Source organism: Vidua macroura, chromosome 3 (genome assembly GCF_024509145.1).
Source record: "Vidua macroura isolate BioBank_ID:100142 chromosome 3, ASM2450914v1, whole genome shotgun sequence".
NCBI lineage: Eukaryota > Metazoa > Chordata > Aves > Passeriformes > Viduidae > Vidua > Vidua macroura.
Window position 1 is genome coordinate 36,049,055 of NC_071573.1, and position 20,554 is coordinate 36,069,608.

General features: G+C 45.9%; 1 protein-coding gene and 1 long non-coding RNA gene across 4 annotated transcripts in view; one reads left to right on the forward strand and one right to left on the reverse strand.

The window, feature by feature from the left end:
- Positions 1 to 14,582, reverse strand: part of BMP2 (bone morphogenetic protein 2) — a 35,003-nt gene extending 20,421 nt beyond the window's left edge. For 2 of the 3 annotated variants that reach the window (XR_008436553.1, XR_008436554.1), the window contains exons 1-4: positions 14,145 to 14,582; positions 13,016 to 13,374; positions 10,507 to 10,744; positions 6,489 to 6,640 (exon numbers count right to left, since the gene is read on the reverse strand). Coding sequence is in view for 1 of the 3 variants with exons in the window: in XM_053974636.1 (XP_053830611.1) it covers positions 9,900 to 10,744; positions 13,016 to 13,367 (1,197 nt within the window). In the remaining 2 variants the exon portion in view is untranslated. Of the gene's footprint in view, positions 1 to 6,488; positions 6,641 to 8,729; positions 10,745 to 13,015; positions 13,375 to 14,144 lie in introns of those variants that run through there. The other variant, XM_053974636.1, reaches the window with a different exon arrangement.
- Positions 7,809 to 9,070, forward strand: LOC128805758 (uncharacterized). The gene is made up of 3 exons (XR_008436555.1): positions 7,809 to 7,921; positions 8,011 to 8,122; positions 8,953 to 9,070. It is a non-coding gene; the product is annotated as an uncharacterized LOC128805758 (long non-coding RNA).
- Positions 14,583 to 20,554: the final 5,972 nt, after the last annotated feature.

Genomic DNA, 20,554 nt, shown 5'->3' on the forward strand with positions numbered 1-20,554 from the left:
GCAGGCTTTTTAGTACACAGTCACATAACAGTGGGCAAAGGGACAGAACCGTAGGTGACGTTAAAGGGGGAGCACAGCTTGTTATGGGGTCCAGAAGTGGAAATGTTAATAACTACTCATTTTGTCTTGTAAAAGTTTAATGTTCAGTATTAAAGAACAAAAGGATACTAAAGAAACAGCAAGATGTTGTTATCGAGCAGAATGAAATCCTGAAGAAATGAGCTGTGGCTCTCAGTGAATATTTTGGTTGCAGTGGTATTTATCTCCCATGAACCAAAACGAAGGTAATGTATCACAGTAAGGAACTGTTCCCCAGTTCCGGCCCATGTGGAATGGGCTGTTTGTCCTGCACAAAGCATCCACATCTGGATTTAAACCCCTCAACATGTTTCCCCTCTCACCAGGCCTGCAAGCTCCAGAGCAGCTGCACACTTCCCAGTCCCTAATGCACACATCCTCCTCATGAGCAGGGAAATATTATTATCCTGGCTTTCCAAATGAGAATCCTAGGCACAGAGAGATTAAAGCTGAGCATTTCAAAGCATCCCAGTTAATTAAAATGACTGGAAAATGGGTGTCCAAATTGTATAGATACCTTTGAAGTCTCGGAATAATTATACTGCTCAAGGTCACACAGGCAGTTTATGGCTGACCCACAACTTGAACCCAGATTTCCAGCGTCCCACTCCAGCACCTTAATCACAAAGCCATCTTTGCTTTCCAATTTAATACTGGCCAGACCTGGTCCTCATGCAAACTGGTTACCAAGGGATGAAACCTGTCATTATGCCATATAATGGTGCTATCTATCTCTACCCTACAGGATAAACAGCAGTGCATTTAGGCATCTCCAAATTCTTCAAGGTACATATCATTACAAAACACTTAGGAGGCAGGAAGAGCTATTTGAGAATTAGCACATAGGGACAGCAAGGGACTTTTCCAATTCCAGCTCCACAGCTGAGTATTTTGCTGTCTCTCCTATCCTTAGTCTGGAGGCCCTACTGCTCCTCTTTTTCCTGATGTTGTATTTGACTAGCAGCATTTTCTGTTAAGTTTTACCCACAAAAGCCCTTCCCCATTGCTGTCAGCCTGCCTCTAAATTCCACTTCTTTTTGTGACCTAGCCCACTTGACACTACAGCACCAGTGATGCTGTTTCTTGCCATCAGAGTACAGCACAAATAAATCCCCAAAGAGAAGCACAGAGCAGCACAGAGACTTCAGCAAAACAGGGTAAGTAGAGGAGTCTTATCCCAAAGGAAAAACTCATGAAGGACCTGTTGGAGAGAGCTCCACACTGTAAAGGAGAGTTTCTGCACAGCACTGCCAGACATTGAACTGAATGACACCATACTCTTGCCTCTGAGGTCCTTGGTGAGGGCTGTACTTCACAAACCAGTTTTGACATCCATTAAAAACCTTGATCCCAATTTCTCCTAAGCATACACTCCAATTACATTTAGAGCTGCAAGTCAGAAAGCTACATTTTCCAAAGGCTGATTTCTATCATTGGCACAAAGTCCTCAGCCTTGGTAGGAACAGATGCAGACACAAAGCAAAACTTTCCAGATAGGATTTGGTCTGGACTTCTCCCTAGACACACCAACACCCTCCAGGATGTGGAATGCAGTGGAAGACAGAGATCAACATAAAACATACACACACACACACACACATCCCTAACATGCTGACTTTTTATCACAGAGGTTGCTCATTTCCCATGCTAAGAACAACCTTAGGAGCTAAAATGAATTATGCGTCTCATTCTGAGTGCATCAAAGAGCAGACAGCCTTTTTAAAGGAGTCAAGATCACCTCAGCTGTGCTTTTGTTATCTAACCCAAGGTTAAGGATTTGGCCTTGGGCTAACAATTGGCTCAGAAAACCAGGATCATGTAATAAGAGTTCCAGGAAGAGAGAAAAACCAAAGCTTGGTAAAGACACACTCTTCAAAGTCTCCCAGTACTTGACCTTCTTTTTTTCCCCTCCCCTTCCCCTGAGATGCATGAGGTAAAGAAGAGAGGAATGGAGCCTGAAACCCTGAAGGAAGTACTCCCATTGAGGGGAGCTGCAAAGACCTTCCCAGATTCTCCCCAGACACTCAGGCTCACAGAGAAAGGCCTGACAACAAACCTTGCTCACCACTTAGATGGAAAAGCAGGCAGTACCCCCTGAGTGGCTCAGGGCCCAAGAAGAGACAGCTCTTGAAAAGGGCAACACTGTGATTATTTTATTTGCTATGAAACAAAAATTAAGCTGCTTCTATCTGAAAATTAAATACAACCCTCAAAAAAAGGCTCAGACCCTCCAGCAGGCCCAAGATGCAACAGCCATCTGCCAGCAGCATGGCCTGCTGGGTTATAGAGAGCTCTTTGCAAAATACTCAATTAAAAAAAGTATTTTTGTTGGTTGAGGTATTTTTCTCAGAACCTGCACACAGGAGAGTCACAGGCCATTTTCTCCATTTTTGTTGCTCCCAAGAGGCAGAAGGCTCCACCCAGCACCATTTTCCCAGGGCTTGGTCCCTCTCTCCAAAGAGCTGGCAGTGGGCATGCACCAGTAACCTAGCAGGTGTGCAGGAGCTCTCTCTAAATGACTCTGCCCTCTAGGGTACATTTGGGTTATATTTTCAAAGATGAAAATCTTTTCATCTACAAACCTGGAAGACTTCTTTGCCCAACACGTCAAGGAGCAGTTAACCATTAACTATTTCTAAAACAAAAAATAACACAAAAGGAAAAAAAAAAATCACTAGACCAGGAAATCTGAATCAATTAGTCTTTGATCCTCCCCTCAGTAATAACATCTAGAGAACTTGGGTTACTGCTAATCCTAAACAGCTAAAAATGTTGATAGACTTTAAAAGTACTAGTGGTTAAGCAAAGGAGAATTTCAATACCATTCCCTTCTGATCTTTGAGTCTCAAGGTACCATTCTGAGGCCTCTTCCCAGAGAATGTGGGGAAATTAGCTTTTTAAGAATCTCAGGCTCCATGGTGTCCTCATGAGATTCCAGCAAGGGAAGATTTAAAGTAATCCTGCTGGACACTGAAATGACAACATATTTGTGATTTGAACAATGGGAATAAAAGAGTAACAATAATACCAGTGTTTTGCAGAACAAAACCACTCATTTTTTGACTTAAAGCTATTAGGCCCACCTTTCATTTACAATGCCAGGGCTAGGAAAAAATATTTCATGTGCATTAGGACTTGGTCCAATAGCAACAGACTGTGACATCAAAACTGCCTCCATTCTACCATTGTGATTTTCAACTAGAAAATCAGAATTCTTCATGAAAATGGACCAAAAAAATCTGGACTCAAAGTGAGAGATTGCTTTTAAGTAAAAGGATTTTTCATTCAAAGGAAGACAGAAAATACAAGTTGGAAGAAAAGCTGTGTTAGAACTACTCTTAAAATAGAATCATTTAACACAATAAGCCAGAGTGATGCTTATAAGAAATAATACAAACAGTCTCTCTTCCTAACTCCTAAGGAGTCAATAACTCCATTGATCTATGAAGTCCCATATGAAGTTATCAATAAATCCTGAGAAACAATGCAAAATTCAAGTTTATCATGAATTAAATCTTTGTTTGTGGCTGTAAAGCAGAGGCAGCCATGGGCAGATAGCCGTTCACCCTTCCTCCTCCCATCACCACTGGCCTTGCAATTAAGCTTCAATATGCCTGGGAGTAGATTATTGATGTGGAAACAGCTATTTCCATCAGCCGCAGACATTCTATACTTTTGAAGTCTGTGGTTACAGAGTCATTATTCCATACAACACTTTCCCATCACTAGGGTGTGCAGGATGCCATAAAAAGTGGTTTGTGCAAGTTCCAAGCTAAAGGAGTTATGTCAATTGTTACCTTAAATACATTATTTTTTATATGTGGTCACCCTGCCTCCTGAGCATTTGCTCTAATAAAAACAACTGGATTGTCTGAGAACCAACTCAGTAGAGCTGTGCTGATTTGCAGATCTGGTTGATATTTCCATCTTTTAATCTGGATATTGTTTCCAGGAAGATGATGATGATAGTAATAATAGCAGTAGTAATGGCAATAAAAAATAATAACAATAATTTGCTTCTGTTTGTAGTGAAACACTGATGGAGTTGAAGGCTTTGTTTTAATGAGACACACTGAATGAAACAGTGTCCTGCAGTTCAAGAAGTACATGTCAGCCTTGGCATTATGAGCCAAGCTACAGTACAATACCCATAATTTTCTTGGTGATCTCCCAGAAAAACCTTCTTAATTTAATCTCTAATGGGATTATCAGCCTCATTAAATTGTAAATCTTCCTCAGTCCAGCTGTTGTGGGAACCTGAACTTTCATAACATTATCAGTTTGCTGCTCTGCTCTCTCTACCTGAAGTCCCCTTCAAAGCTTTTAACACTTCCTTACCTCCCTGATGAAAATCCCTGCCTTTTTTCAAACTAACCCTACTGATCTTCTCCCTGCCACTGCAGACCTCACCCAGTGGCTCTGGACTAATTTCTGTGGAGGCAGCCAGGCATATTTTGCAGAAGGCCCTGCAAGAACGAACCATGTAGAGCAAACCCACCTCTCCTGAGCCAAGGCTGCCCACTGCAAATTCCCTGCCCCTGGAGAGGCACAAGAGCTCTCAGCCTCTGTTCCTCTGGGGTGGGAAACAAAAGGCCAGGCAGGTATTCCAGCTAAGTGCCTTCACAGCACTGTGGAAACACAGATGGAAATGAGCTCTAGCCCTCATCTTTCTGGCAAGTACCAGCCCCAGTCCCTGCTGTGCCCAGTGGGGGCACACCTTCAGACCGGTCCTAAACTAAGATTCCTGCTGAAGGTTGGGACAAAGTCCTCTCTGCAAAGGACACAGAACCAGGACAAACCCAGTGTAGCTGCTTTTCTAAGTTACCATTTCACAGGGCTCATGGATGGCACTGACAGGTTACAAGATTCCAAAAAAAAAAAAAAAAAGAAAAGTCCACCTTAGGAAGCCATTACTGTTTGTTGCAGGCAAGGGTCTCAGGAATACAAGTAATGAAGGATTACTAGTAGAGAGACAGGAAAGTAGTAATCTTAAAATACTTTTAGAATTCTTCTTGTACCTAAGCAAGGCAAAAGCAGTAACTATGTGTGTGCCTGCTTTCTCACACACCTACAAAACCTCTTTGGAGAAATAAAAAAACCCTGGAGTACAGCAAAGTCATATTCTGAAGGAGCTGGGATTTTTCTCCTTGTACACAGTAGTCTAACAAAACAAACCACTGTTGCTTGTATCCAACACCCTCCTTACTGCACTAACACGTACAATCCAAGTGCCCTTCTGAACCCAGCTTCTTGTTCCCTTCCTATGTAACTAAAAACAAAGTGCTCTGTGCCTGTAGCAATCTTTAAAAATGCATTTAATGCCTTTGGCTTTTTTGTTATTATTTTCAGCAGCTTAAGTCAACTGGGAACAAGATTTGTGGTTCTCCCGTTTTAAGATCACATATCGAGTTCTCATAGCCGCAGTCTGCCCTCCCAAAAGGGCTTGCCTTGATATAAAGGAGAAATGAAACATTCCATATCCATAATTAGATAAATAATACTTCAGGCAAGATATGGCACCTTTAAAAGTGCCTTTTCAGGCTTGGATTTTACTCTGCTTGTTACTACAGAAACCATCTAGCAACCAGAGTCTAACACAGACTCCACCCAAAACAGAGAAAAACAATATAGATGGAGTAGGTTTTTCCACCCCCCCTTTTTTTCCCCCTTCACCCCCCCTCCCCTTTTTCTTTTTTGAAAGGGTGGGCAAATGCTAAGGAAAAGTATCTTACTGTGCAAAGGATAGGAGCATTTTGCATGCAGTTGAAACAGCAAAGCTCTGATTACAGATGGCAGCAATGAAAGCAGGAATGAGTAATGAGCAATGAGAAATGCGTAATGTGGGATGAGGATATAATTTCCACACATCAGCTAAAGAAAGGTTTACACTCTTAAGCAATAAAAACAAACCATTAAGCCAGACCTGCACTGTCAGGAAGTATAAAACAGTTCTTGAAACTCTGCAGTTACTATACAAAAGCTTTTGTTTCATAAACTTTTGTTTCCTGATCTTCATAAAACATTAACATCAAGCTGCCATATGGCAATTAGCTGCCTCCTGAAATCAATAAACCCCCCCCCCCCCCCCAGAAATCAACAACTGAGGAATAACCATTCAATGAAATAGCTCAATAATTATCCTCTTCTAATAGTACAGCAAAGTGGGTCTCATACAAACACAGTGTGGATGCGCTCCTCCTCCACAGCTGAGAGTACAACAAATCGTGTTCCTCACTGAGCCCCACGGGTGGGGTGTGAGCCTCACCTGCCTGGCAGGGGAGCAGGGATGTGGCCACCCAATCCCTGGATGGGCAGGGAAGGGGTCCACGCCTGGCTGTGGTGAGCCCAAGGGAGACCAGCAGAGCAGCCCCTGCTCGCTGGCAATGGCCAATGCTCTCGGGAGAGCTTACCTCAACTGAAGATCCTCCTCTACATGCTGCTGACCTCAGAAGTCCAACTGAATTTTGCGCAAAAATTATCAAGCCACTCGACAAAGCTGCTACTGAGTCTCAAAAGGACAAGGAGACATGCTGATCACATTTGTGTTTAGAGAGATGCTTATCTGAAATGCACAAAGGGTGACATTATCTATCACAATCTCTGCCTATATAGATCATATAAGTGCCTAGAAGCAAAATGTTTAGGAGCTATAGGGTAACAAAGGCAGTTGTGCCTTCGAAATATTTTGCTTTTTCTCCTATTAAGAGGAAAAATGCTCTTTTCTCCTTGTAGAGCACTATAATAGTAATAAGTACTAGTGTGCTGTGTTAACAGCATACCTTTAGTATTTAGCATTATTTAGCAGTCATTACCAGACTTTCAAAAGATGCCAGAAAGCCCAAATCTTTCAGAAAGGCTATCTGATCATCAACCCTACCTAGAAGAATTCAGGTACCCAACTGATCTCTAGGAGAACTTCCTACTACTCATCTGTGCAAGTTTGTTCTGTTTATTTTACTTTAAGTCCTAAACAAAGTCTTTAGTGCAGCACTCTCATGCCTCCAACCTAGAGAGTGAGGTTAAGGTTTTAAAGGTACATTACCAAACCAGTTCTGCAGAAATTTATTGACATGCTGAGCTTGATACCTGCATATTTTCCTCCTCAAAATCAGTATGGAACTGATGATTCTGTGGCTAACACTAAGCAGTTACAGAAATGCTTACAAGAGTGGGTCTTAATAAGTTTGCAATGATACATTGGCCCCTCAGTATATTTCACTAAGGATGCAATTCCTTGTCAAGTACAAGGAGGTTTGCCTGTGCAAGGAATGCAGCACTATGCCATGAGCCAGCTCCTGCTCATGCATAGACAAGTGCTGTAGCCAATTTTTTGGCAACAAAATTAGCATCAATGAGTTCTCATGCCTTACAGGAGAAGTAAAGCAGTCGCTACTCTGTAAAGAGCCTCCCTTAGTCTCATCACACGTGAAAGTTTTGTGAGACTTCAGCTTTACAGCACCAGACCTGAGAGTCTGGTTAGAAGTGCTGTGGATTCTTTACAATTTCACAGGGTTGGGATCACACCTTTCATGCTCGTCATTAAATTTTCAGCACTTGTCAACTTCCTCAAGCTTAGGTTTTACAGTACAGTAACACAGCTCTGACTTGACTACACAACCACACATCACAAACACTAAATCGTTGCTGAACCTCCACTGCAGCCCTGACAACCTTGCCAAAGCAACCGCCACAAACTCATCCAGCACCAGGAGAGCTGGCAAGAAGCAAAAGGCAAACCAAACTCCTGCACACATGATGCTTCATCCCTAAAAACATCAGCCACAAAAACAGTGCCAATGTTTTGAAAAAGCACCTGGAGATTGTCCACTCAGCCAGCCCACAGGTTGTTATGTAGTATCAGCATGATTAACATAGCTACCTCTCAAAATTAAGCAGAGCCTAACTGCAGAGTTGTGGATTGTTCTCTAACAGCTGTTAAAAACATTGCTGGTACAAAGAAATACATCAGTTTTATCTCACCACAGAGCCTTACGGCGCAAGAGATTTTTAAGCTCACAAGAAAAAAAATGGAAGCAGTCAACAGGTAATTAGTTTTTCTCTCCTATCCTCTGTACCCTCTGCTCTTTGTGATGAACAGCAGTAAAGGACTGCTCTACAAGAGAACCTGTAAGACATCATTAAGTTAGCCTCTAATCAACCCATCTAGTTAGTATCATTGCTGCAACCCAGACGATTCTGGTAAAAAAGGAGGAGTTTGGGGAGGGCCAGGACAAAAAAAAGAGGGGTTCATTAACAAAACATCAGAAGGCCCAAATCAGAGATTCCCACAGCTGACTTAGAGAGGTCCTGACAGGGCCCATTGCACACATGGTTTCAGGAAGTGTAGCCACAGTTCACCAAATCCAGAACTGGACCCACAACAGAGCTTGAGGGGATGACCAAGAAGCCCATTTAAGCTCCTTTCCTGCTCTCCTTTTTCAGCACAACTTTCACACAACACCCCCAGGCTCTGCCTGTCACACCAGGTGTGGAACACACAACAGGCACAATCAGTATCAGCTTTAATGCTCTGTTTGCCTACTGCAAATCACAATTTGCCCCTTACATGAAGGGTTTAAGAACCAGTGAGATGATGCAAGCACAAGCTGTGATGACTGCACAAGTGAACCATTTTTTCTTACAGACTGGACTCCTCAGAAAGAAATATCAGAATTCTATGGTTTATTATCTGAAATAGATTTAAACATTTGGGAAGGGAAAAAAGTTTTCAACACAAAACCCTGGAAAGGAAGAGAGGCTAATTTGCCAAACAGCAAAACCATCAGCTGAGGTTAGTGAGGAGGCTGCATATGACAACAGCTTACTGCATGTAGGGCAAAAATTGCAGATTAATTTCACTGTAACACTCCACAGAAGTGAGCTCTCATCTGAGGTGAGGAAGTATGCAAGGCTTTTCCAACTGTTAAAGACAAGGGCCAGTACAAATTAGGTAAGTATTCCTCTTTAGCATAGATAATCACAAAAAAAAAAATGACATTTTAGTTTTTATTATTTTATATTTGGCCAGGACTTTTAAAGGAAGGACTTTTAAAGGAAACATCAAACATTCACTTTTCTGTAGGTCTAGAAAGGATTCAGTCTTCCCCCACCCCCAACTCCCATAGGATTTCTATTGGCCCTTATATTCACATTGCAAATTAGTTGGGAATAGCAGTATTTATACTAGATCAGCAACGTCTGGTTCTTAGCCAAATGTTCCACCTAAAGAGGATGCCAGTTCTCATGGATTGGACAGCCCACCCTGCAGCATTCCTGAGAATTGTACAATATAATCTTGAAAGTCAGCAGAGTGGATTATCCACTTTTTTCTGGACTTGAACTTGTGACCTTAACAGTAGCACAGCAGAAAGCAAATGTGCTATGCACTTTGCCATAGTAACCTTCCATGTATTCTTTTCAATTTAAATACACACAATTGAAACAGCTACAAATTTGGAAAATTATGTACAAACCCTATATTTTTTTCTTTTTTGATTACATATAAATACAAATTAGCTATTCTTCTAAAAAGTGGTTATAATAGTAAATAAATACAAAATAAGAATCTGACCATTATACTTCATGTGCTGGGGGTTAAACCCATATAAAATGTACAACTAAAATACATTTAAAATCTTTAAAGGAATATTTCTCTGATTAAAATATTTGTTTTCCCAACTTTTTCGTAGACATAAATATATTTTCAAAATAGTTGTGTTTTTTTTTCTTTCCATTTCATTACATAAATAAAGTCTTCATTGGGAAATATTAAAGTGTCAGCTTTTTTTTTTTTTTTGCATTTGTCTAATATATTTGCTGTGTTAGCGGCACCCACAACCCTCCACAACCATATCTTGATAGTTCTTTAATACAACTTTTTCATTTTCATCAAGGTAGAGCATGGAAATAGCACTCAGTTCTGTCGGCACACAGCAAGCCTTAGGGATTTTGGAATTCACTGAATTGACCAAAGTCTGAACAATGGCATGGTTTGTTGAGTTTAGATGATCTGCCAGTGGAAAAGGACATTCCCCATGGCAGTAAAAGGCACTATACCCCGGCGGGGCAACAATCCAGTCATTCCACCCCACATCATTGAAGTCCACATATAATGGATGCCTTTTGCAACTGTATTTGTGGCGTTTACGCTGTTTGTGTTTCGCTTGACGCTTTTCTCTTTTATGGAGCGGGTGTCCCTTGCCATCATGCCCAAACGTCACTAACAATGGCCTGAGCTGAGACCAGCTATCTTCATCCTGATGTAAAGACCTGCTAATCCTAACGTGCCTCTTGGAGGCACTGTTCTCTTTGTCCAAGTGAACCACCTCTACCACAAACCCATGATTAGGTTGTCCATGTGCAATCCACCTCAAAACAGCTGGCGTTACATCAAAACTTTCCCATTTACTTGCATTATGATGCACCAACCTGGTGTCCAAAAGTCTTGTGACAGGGTCCTTAGAGGTGGCTGTGGCTGGCTTTATAATTTCATAAATATTAATACGGTGATGGTAGCTGCTGTTGTTCTCAAAGGTTCCGTGCACCTGTTTCCGAAAAATCTGGAGTTCAGCTGAGGTGATAGACTCCTCATGAGGGATGGAAGTTAAATTAAAGAAGAAACGCCGTGCTGTTTTCCCACTTGTTTCTGGCAGTTCTTCCAAAACTTCTAATTCGATTAAAAAGGGAAAATAAAAAAAGAGAAGAAAGGAAAAAAAATCAGAAACTGAGACAAACAATCAAACCCCTTAAGACTGCAGCTTTCAAATGACGGCTACCACATGTGACATACAAGACCTGAAAGACTTTTAGGCAGAAAATACTGTGTCCCTTGTTAATTTGTTTGTGCAAGCACGTATAGCATGAAGTTAAAAATGCTTCATTCATTGTTACACATTTGGATTGGATCCTTGTGGCCTTTGCCTTCCAGGGAGTAATCATTGGAAGCAAGAACTATACAGCATTAATATGGACTTCAAGGACATGAATAAAAAACTCAAGCACTGGGGAATTATTAAAACTTGTGGAGGACTTTGGGTAACTGTTGCATTACTGATTTTTTCTAAGAATACCTTAAACTCCATTCTGAAAAACATTACTCTGCAATTTAGGTGACCTAAAAACCTTAATGTATGGATTTTTGTGTGTTTAATTAGAGACAGGAAACTCAGCATCCATAACGATACTTTATGAAGCACACCCCAGAGTATTTACCCAAAAGGGCCATAAAGAGCAGCAGGAAGATTCAACTGCTGAAATAAGAGTGGATGGAAAAAAGATAATGAAACAAAGTCACCTCCAAACAAGAAGTTTATAAAACCACCAAAACCAAACATTCAAGGAGTCAGTAATCTCCAGGCCATTCCCACCTTTGAGGAACAACAGAATGGAGCTTCAGAAGGAGTACAATATACCTAGGGTTGCTAAGTACATTGTTACTACAGACATTAAGAAGTTATAAGTATTTCCCAAAATAAAACTCTCTCATGGTTTTTAACTTCACTGCTAAACATAATGAAGGGGGGGGGGGGGGGAAATCACTTTCTAAAGGGGAGTCATAACTGCTATTAGCAATTCTTAGTCTTGTAACCATTCACCTTTGAATCCAGTACAAATTTTTGCGTAAGGCATATCTCAGCCTTATGGTACTTCAGGACCAGACCAGTATTTGCTAATATGCAGATATTTTTGAATGGTCACAAGACAAACTCCTGCTCTCCAGAAATCATGAAAGCAGTGAGAACTCAGTGAAAAAAATGGGAGTCACACTGATTTTTTTCCAAATTTTTAAATTTTTAAAGAATTATAACACTAATTTTCTAACAAAATCAGCTTTTGCTGTAATCTTATGACTACTTCAAACTGCAGATTTTTACATTTGCCTAAACCTTATCAACTTTGCCCTTTCAAGTCCTCTCTCACTCAGCCCCTTGCCCACAATCCTTGGGTTTAACATGAATGACCTACGCGCTGGCTTTTCCCCATTAAACTGCCAGGTTTTTATTTCCCATGTAGGAAAAGGTGGATAAGGAGAGGTTAGATTTCACCATTCATCTTCCTCACCATAAGGCTTTCCACTAAACAGCACATCCACTTCTCAGAGGCTGCCTCCTTTTAGAAACTTAAAAACGAATTTATAGCTTTTCTTGACACAGTTTCGCTCTAAAAGCAGGGGGGAAATGCGTTTTCATTACTTTTCCAGCGGAGCCACTGCATGGCAGCACCGGAGAGCCGCAGCCAGGAGCAACTACAACCTGGGGAAACGCTTCCCAGAAAAGCACGTGAGCGACACGCGCCCCACCGACTCCGCGGGCCCGGGTAATGCCACAGCCGCTGCTTCGGCCGCGGGAGCCGGGAAACGCCCCCGACTGCTGAGCGAGGGTCTGTCCCAGAGAATCGCTGCCTCGGGGGACTGCAGGCGGGGAGGTGCCGCAGAGGCGCTGCTGGAGGCCTCGCAGGTGAGAACCAAGCGCGGCCACGGGGCTTTGGTTAGCCTGGGCACTACGAGCCCGGGAGGGTCTGGCTGTAGCGCTCCTCGACGGCAGCCCCCGAGGATGTCGCGACTGACTGTTTCACTGATCTCTCACGGGGATTAGACAGGGATTAGAAACCTCCGCAGCGGCCGGGCTCAGCCGCGCATTAGGGAGCCTTCCCTGCTTTCTAGCCTCGCAGGAGAGTAGTGACCTGCGGGAGCACTTAACGCGGAGTCGCGCTGGTTTAGCGGGAAAAGTCCCGGGAGCGCCCCGACGGACGGAGAGTGGGGAGAAGGGAGTTGGCAGAGCAAGAGCTCCGCAGCAGAACCCGTCGGGCAGCGCACCCGGCCGGGAGATGCACTGTGCGAGCCCCGCGGTACCGGCGGGAGGAATCCGCCCCCCGCTCCTCCTCCGGCCCTGCCCTCCCGTCCGCTCCCGCAGCCCGCGGAGCCCCCGCCCGCCCGTACCTTCGTGGTGGAAGCTGCGGACGGTGTTGGCGCGGCTGGCCGCCCGCTCCAGCGGGAAGCCCAGCGCCGCCGGCTGCCCCAGCTGCTGCCCCGCGTGCAGGCGGTAGAGGTCCAGCATGTAGGGCGGGATGACGACGTCCTTGCCGGGGCTGGGCCGACGCTTCAGCCCGAACATGTGGAGCAGGCGCAGCTCGAACTCGCTGAGCAGGTCCTCGGGGCGCTGCGCGGCCGAGGCGGCGCGGCCCGGCTCGCTGAAGCGCCGCCGACCCACCTCCGGCATGAGCCCGGCCGCGCCGCCCAGCAGCGCCTGGCAGAGCAGCAGCGCCAGGAGCGAGCGGGTCACGGCAACCATGATCAACCTGCGCGGAGGAGGAGGCGATGGGAGCCAGTCAGCGCGGACACCGCGCCGGGGAAGGGAGGGGTACGGGCGGGGACGGTCCACAGGTGGGACCCACCCCGGCGCCGGACCATGACCGGCGGAGCCCCCGCCGCGGACCGGCCGGCGGAGCCCCCCGAGGGGCCGCTTCAGGTGGTGCGCAGCGGCACCGAAATCCCCGTGGCAGGAGATCAAAGGGAGCGAGGCGGGACGGGGGAGCGGGGCGCTCCGCAACAAAGGAGCGCGGAGGTGAAGGGGAGGAGGGGACGCGGCCGAGGGCACCGCCGGGGCCGGGGCGCAGGTGTGCGCCGGGCCGGGCCTCCCGCCGCCACCGCAAAGGGAAGGGGCGGCTGCCCAGCAAAGCCAGCTCCCCCCTGCGCTCCCGTCCCGACCCCCCGGGCTTCACCCCACACACCCCTCTGAGCCGAGCCCCGGGGGCTCAGGGCCGGGTCCGCTTCCCCCGCAGTGGGGCAGCGGCTTCCCTCAGCAGAGGGAAAAGGAGAGCTGTTTTCCCTAAGCGGAGTGGAAGAAGGGGAAGGAGCAAAGTACATATCCTGCTACGTCCTTAGCCAAACCCACAGGATGACATTCTCCCCCGTGAAACTTTGGGCTGGATTATTATAATAGTAATAATAGTTATGATTAGTGTCCCGTCCCCCCTCTCTCTTCCAGTGCGCTAGCACCTCCGCCGTCGCCCACGGAGTCATCCTGCGGAGAAGGTTTTCAGCGGGTCTGCGACCGCCGGAGCTATACCTGTGTGCAGCGGCAGGGGTTGTGTCTGCAGGAGGGTGTTCTGCTCTCGGGGTGTTTTTCCCGCATCACTTGGTGTTACTCCAAACTTCGCTGCTGCTCCTCTACAGCTGCCGAGCAGAAAATAGAAGTTCCCTGAAGTGCAGTCCGCCTCGGAAACATACTTTTAGCAGCCGGTTGAGGAGGTAGAAGGCAAGTCCCAGCCAGGGAAAAAGCTTCTCCCTTTTACAAGCAGCGATCGTGAAGTTGCTTCTTCTTCTTCCTCCTCCTCCTCGCGTGTGTGTGCCTGCCCGTGAATGGGTCCCTACGTGTCTACGGAGTTAAAAGGCTCCTTTTCAAAAATGTCTTTTGCATCACGCTCATCAGACAGATGGACATTTACCGACGCTCCCGCAGCAACATCAAGATGAAGCTTGACTTGTCTCCGCTCCCTTAAAAAAGAAAGGAAAAAGTAGGGAGGAGGGTAAATAAAAGGGGAAAGAAAAAAAAAAAAAGGGGTGGGGAGCCGCCCGCCGCCGTCCCGCGTGGAGCGCCCGCACTAGGGCACCGCGCCGGGCTCCCCGCCGGCCCCGCACCGCACCATGGCCGGGGGTGGCCGCCCGCCGCCGCCGCCGGGGCTTTTTGTTGCGCGGCGATGTCACGACCCCGGAGGCTCGGGGGCCCGCGCCAATCACAGCAGCCCTGTGGGAGCGGGCTGCGGCCCCGCACGGCTTTTAAAGGAGACGCCGCCTCCCTCTCTCCTTCGCTCCCTCCTCCCTCGCCCGCTCCCTCCCTCGCCGCGGCTGCCGCCCGCGCCCGGGTCGCAGTGCCGCCACGGCGAGGGATGGGGCGGGCGACTATCCCGTTAAACTGTGGTACCGGCGGCTGATCCAATGCGGGAAGAACCCCGGCCCTCCCGCGTCCCGCTCCGGGCGGCAGCGGCGGAGCGGGACCGGGCCGGATCGAACAATGACCCATTGTACAGCCCGAGCTCTACGCCGCCGCAAATCGGATTAACGCCGTGGCCCGGACTGCCGGGGCCGTAAGGTGCGAAGGTCACGTAAGGTACCAGGAGAATCCCGGTGCTTTAGAACTACTTAAAAAATACGTATATGTACTTATTTATTTTTCTCCCCCCGCCCCCCTCCCCCACCAGAGTGTGGAGCTCGCTGCCCGAGCCTGGGGCGAGAGCTGGAAATCTGGGGGTTTCCTCGCTCTCTTCTCCGAAAGAGAAACGCCCGGACTCGGGAGAAGTCTCCTCCCGCAGCGTTGCCCAGGCGCATCCGATGTAGGCTCAGCCCCGTGCGGGCGGCGGAGGGGTTGGGCTGGGTGTTTTTTTTTAAGATGTGTCTGCCCTCCAGTGGTGGAACGGCGGCGGATCGCCCGGCCCGGAACGGCAGCCCCGGTGCGAACCGCCCGCCCGCGGCCCCGCACCTGCCCCGGGGCTGAGCCGCGCTCCCCGTGGGATCGGGGCCCACCCGTGCCCACGCCGGTGCTCCCCGGGATGCAGCCTCAACAGCTCGTGGCATCGCCCATGGACCAGGACAGCGGTGGCACGGGTGGAGAAAGCGAGTCCATGCCCAGCGCGATTGTGCTCCCAATCCCAGCTGCATCCCTCGATCCCCTTTCCTGACGCTGGCAAATCTCCTGATACAACGACTAACTCGCAAGCAGGGCTGTGTCCTTTGCCCTATCTCTTGTTTGTCTGTTGGGCTCTGCGGTAGGGCCAGGCCCTTACATAGGTATGCGATACCTAGCAATTTAGGGTCCTCATCAAAGCCAAAGCCATCAGCACACCATCATTAGCCAGGGTCCTGGTGCCTTCCCGGCAAGTGCTCTGTGCTCCACCTCCTCTTCCCAATATCTCTCAGGGACTTCATTTGCAAAAGACACAGCCAGCCTGTGACACCTTGAATTACTGCAGAGGAGGACTTAAAGCAATAACAACTGAGACAGCTCCACTACCAGCTCCTCCTTTGGGAGCAGACTTTTCCCTCCATCTTATAACTTAGTGTAGGAAGAACACCAATTTGAGACAGGAATTCCTCCTGTGGACCTTATTCCCTTGGCTTCCCTATAACAACTCTAGCCATTCCTGTGAAACATCCCTGCAGGATGAGGAGCTCACCCAGGAAAGTACATACCAGCAAAACAAACCACCCCAGAACTGCACCAGTGTAATTAAAGAGCTGCTAAAGCTCCTTCATGCCAACAGCTCCCAACACTCGCTAACCCAATTTTCATTCACTGCCGTGCACACAGTGGGAGAGGGGACATCAAGCAAGGTGAAATCCCTCAAAAGTTGAGTTCTTCTCCCTTGCATTCCAGCACAGATAATGTTTAATTTTATGACTTCCTGCAAGTCTTTAGCATGAACTGAAAGTTCATGCAGCGTGACTTCAGGGTATGCCAATTATGTAAATCAGCACTAAAATAACAATGGCAACATAGTTTACACATCACTGACATTAAATGAGCACTTCAACTTCTAATTGTCATTCCAGTTCAATCTTAGTGGGTCATGCCAGTAAAAAGTCATTTCTTGCCTCAACACTTTCTCCCTGTACCTGGAGCATAGGCTCTACTGTATGCCCAGCACAGCGTTATCTCCAGGAGCTCCCTATATTAGGATAATGAGCCTTAGAAGGGAGAAAAGGTGTTTGTGGTTGCTCTAAAGGCCTGCACACTCTGATCTGATATCAATAGGGTCTTGTAGGCTTGCCCCTCTCTGATTTTAAGTATAAATAAGCTCTCAGACACTTCTCTTGGCCATAAAACACCTTGCCCTTATACTTTGTCACGTCTCAATCTATTTTGATCTGGAGCTGCTGGGGCAGCAACTCTGCCTTCCCATCTGTTTCCTTGAGGCCTCAAAAAAGAACACAAACACTGATAACATGTTCACTGAGTGCACTAGCACCCACCCACACCAGAACCTCAGCCATGGTCCCCCACCTTCCCCACAGAAAGATTTCTCACCAAGGCAGGTCCAGCTCCATTGAGGCAGTATCCTGGAATATGGAGGAAAAGGTTAAAAAGCATTATCCCTGAAGGTTTGGTTGTGGTCTGCATCTCCTGACAATAGTCAGCACAAAAACCGACTAAATTCTGCCTTGTGTTCAGGCCTGCTCCACCCCAGCATCAGCACACCTGAGCTCACCAGCTGAGAAGCATCTTCATGATTACAGAGAGAATTAGAGACAGGTGTATTTAGGTATAATGAATTTGAGGCAAACACACCTGGATGTGCCCACCCAGACTCCCAGCTCCACAAACGAGCCCTTGTCCCCTTCCCACTCCTAGCAGCAGCGCACTTGAGATAAAGAAACTAAAGCTCAACCCCTGCATTTCCTGCAGCTGAAATTCCTTACAAGCTCTGTGAAAATGAGAAGTTGAATGGTACATCAGCTAAATACCCAGCCTCATCCAGGTGGGCTCCCACAGTGTCATTGCATTTTACAGAGTTATTTCAAGAGCAATCCTGCTCTTCAGCCCAAGCCCTGCCAGAGAGAGAAACTACCATTTACACTGAAAAGATCTGTGTTAGTAAAGCTGACTGTGCATATTTGTTAATCTCCTTTGTGAAATTTCACTTCTCCCCCACCAAACTACACTAATTCATTTCTTTCTTCTTTACCACATGCACTCTTTTTTTTTTTTTTTTTTTTTTTTTTTTTTTTTTTTTTTTTTTGTCTTTTTCTCTTTTTTTTTTGGGAGGTGTTTAACCAGCAAGTACTCAACTAGTGGCACCTGCTGCTAATGTTTCAGATCCAGGTGTTCCTTGCTAGGCCCAAACACAGCTGATAGTTATCAACTTCAGGTGTTGTTGGGTTTTCTTAGTAAAGGGGTGGAAAAGTATCCAAATAAGGACATGTTTTACAACAAGGCGAGAGTCCTTTTTTCAGGGTAGACAAGAAAGAAGAAAATATTTTCTTCCCTCAGAATTTTTTCTTACAAGTCCGGTACAAAATCACATTTATACACTGCAACAATGTAGTGTCTTTTTTTCCAACTTGGTTACACTGCAACCAGCACTGCTGGTGGCTGTGGGCAGGAGACTTCAGCTGGAAGACCTAGATGAGAAAGGCTCCCTGGGGTCTGTGACCACAGCTTGCAATCCTTAACAAAATGGCCTAAATTCTGGTCTAGTTAGAGACACAAGCCTGCAGAAACACTCCCATCACTCCGTGCACAGTGATACTCAACATTTTACTACTGGCACCAGCAGCCCCATGTGACCTACGCAGAGCATTTTTGAGAATTCCCACTTTAGGCCACTGTCCCCTGGATATGATAAGTATGTCAGATATGAAATATTAATGGTAGTGAGTTATTTTATGGATTTTGTACATTTCAGTGAATAAACCTCTTGATAAAAGTCTGTGCTGAAGTATGAAACATATACATGGTACAGCATCAAATGTGAGCAGGTCGACGGGCGAAAATGAGTTAAGATGTGTTAGTGATGTTGAGGTTTTGCCATCATAATGGGTAGAGATTATCTGAAAGCTTTTCTTTTCCTGAGCTGTGCTTCCTGTTGGCATTTGTGTGAATATGATGTGTGGCCATTCTTTAAAATATTACTTAATACTGTTTTCCAAAGACACGTTTGCCTTTTGGTGGCTTGTCTTTTATCATCTATCAACTGGCTCTGCTGCACAGCCTGTCTCCTGTTCTGTGAAGGATGGATTCTCACCTGAGAAGATAATTTACAAGAAAGTGATTTGTTTTTGAAGAGAGGAAAGGCAGCTTATTCAGAAATGTCTATTTCTTTTTTATTCACCTTTGCTGAAATCTGGCAGCTCTTCAAAGCTGTTGCTCTGTTTCACAGTGAGTCTCAATTTCATTCATCAAATCTCAGCTTGCTTTCCATCATAGTGGCAGGGAAATTGGAATTTATCAGGAAATACAATGCAGACCCAGGATTTTCTCAATTTCCAGTATGTCTCCGCTGCTAGTGAAGAATAGCAGTTGCTCCCAGCTCTGTTACATCTGCAAATACAGGCTGCAGCAATCAGTTCACGTGGCTGTGCAGCTTTGAAACTGCAAGACAAATTTCTACAATTTGTAATAAAATTACTGGTGAAAGAGAAAAAGGGGAGGCTAATATGATAACCTTTTTTTTTTTTTTTTTTTAATGTCTTTTCCTTTGATGCTGCAAAGTTCCAGATTTCAAAATCCAGCATTTGACCTGTGGCTTTTATCACGAAGAGGTGAAAATGCCACAACACCTTGGTACAGTCTGGAGAACAACCAAACCATCACTGGACAGATTCTGAGGCACTGCCACCACTGATGCATATTTAATTAAATGCAGTGGGCATAGTCACAGACTAGGGCAATTCAGTAGGCCCTCAGCTGATTCAGAAGATCTCAGTTCTCTTCCCAGCAATAGGAGTGTCCTTTTACTTTCTACAGTGCCTTGGTTTTCCCACCGTGGAAATGGGATGATCATGCTGACCCTCACTTGTAAGTTCCTGCAAGACCTTAAAGTAAAGACACTAAGAGTTAATCACTGCAATTGCTTGGGGTTAAATATTAGGTTAATACCAATAATAATCTCAAATATCTGGGATCCCAGTGCTCAATCTTGCCTCAAAGACAGTGGCAAAGTTCCTACTTGTTTGGTGGTACAGGCTTACATGTTTAAGCAATGAAGAGACAGGGATGCCAACTCTTCTGGTCAGAAGATTTGGAGCAAAGTGGGATTTTTTAATTATATAAATCTTGTTAGGAAGACAATGAAGTGAGGGCGTTCTCCCACAAGAAAGGGAAATGGCTGCGTCATAGATGGTCCACTTCAAGAGCTTATAATTTCATCACTGCAGAGATGACGTCAAGCAAAATGGAGGATAAAATAAAGTTACGCATATTGCCTTAAGAAGTGCATATTTTAGCAGTGAAACTGGATAATGTTTTGCAATTAAAATAAAATAAAGGCAAGCGTGACGTTCTGTTTAAGCAGATTGTCTGTATGAAGGCTTTATTGTAGCTGCAGATTTAGGGCATATGAAAAGGTTTTCTGTGCTCAGTTGCAGGACGAAAAACATTGCATCATTGGGCATTCTTGTTCTCTAACACTTCTTTGCCTTTGATAGTGAATGCTCACAATTTTATTTTCTGCTGTAGAGTCATGTTTGCTCAAGTCATTATCATTCCAGTTTTTAAATATCCTCTTAGGAGTAGGCAGAACTCCAGAGAGCAATAGTGAAGACTTGTGCCTGATCGGTGGCATGTGCTGGGCACAAGTGATCAGCTGCTGCACCTGCTTTGCGCTGGCAGCAAAGCCCTTTGCGAGCTGCTTTCAATCCCATCCCTTGTTCCCAGCCCCCAGAGGGGCTCCGATGGGCACAGGTGCCCATTCAGACATCACCATGGAACTTCTGTTTGGGAGCCTGTTTGCTTTTGCTACAGAATCTACTGGCTGGGAGGGG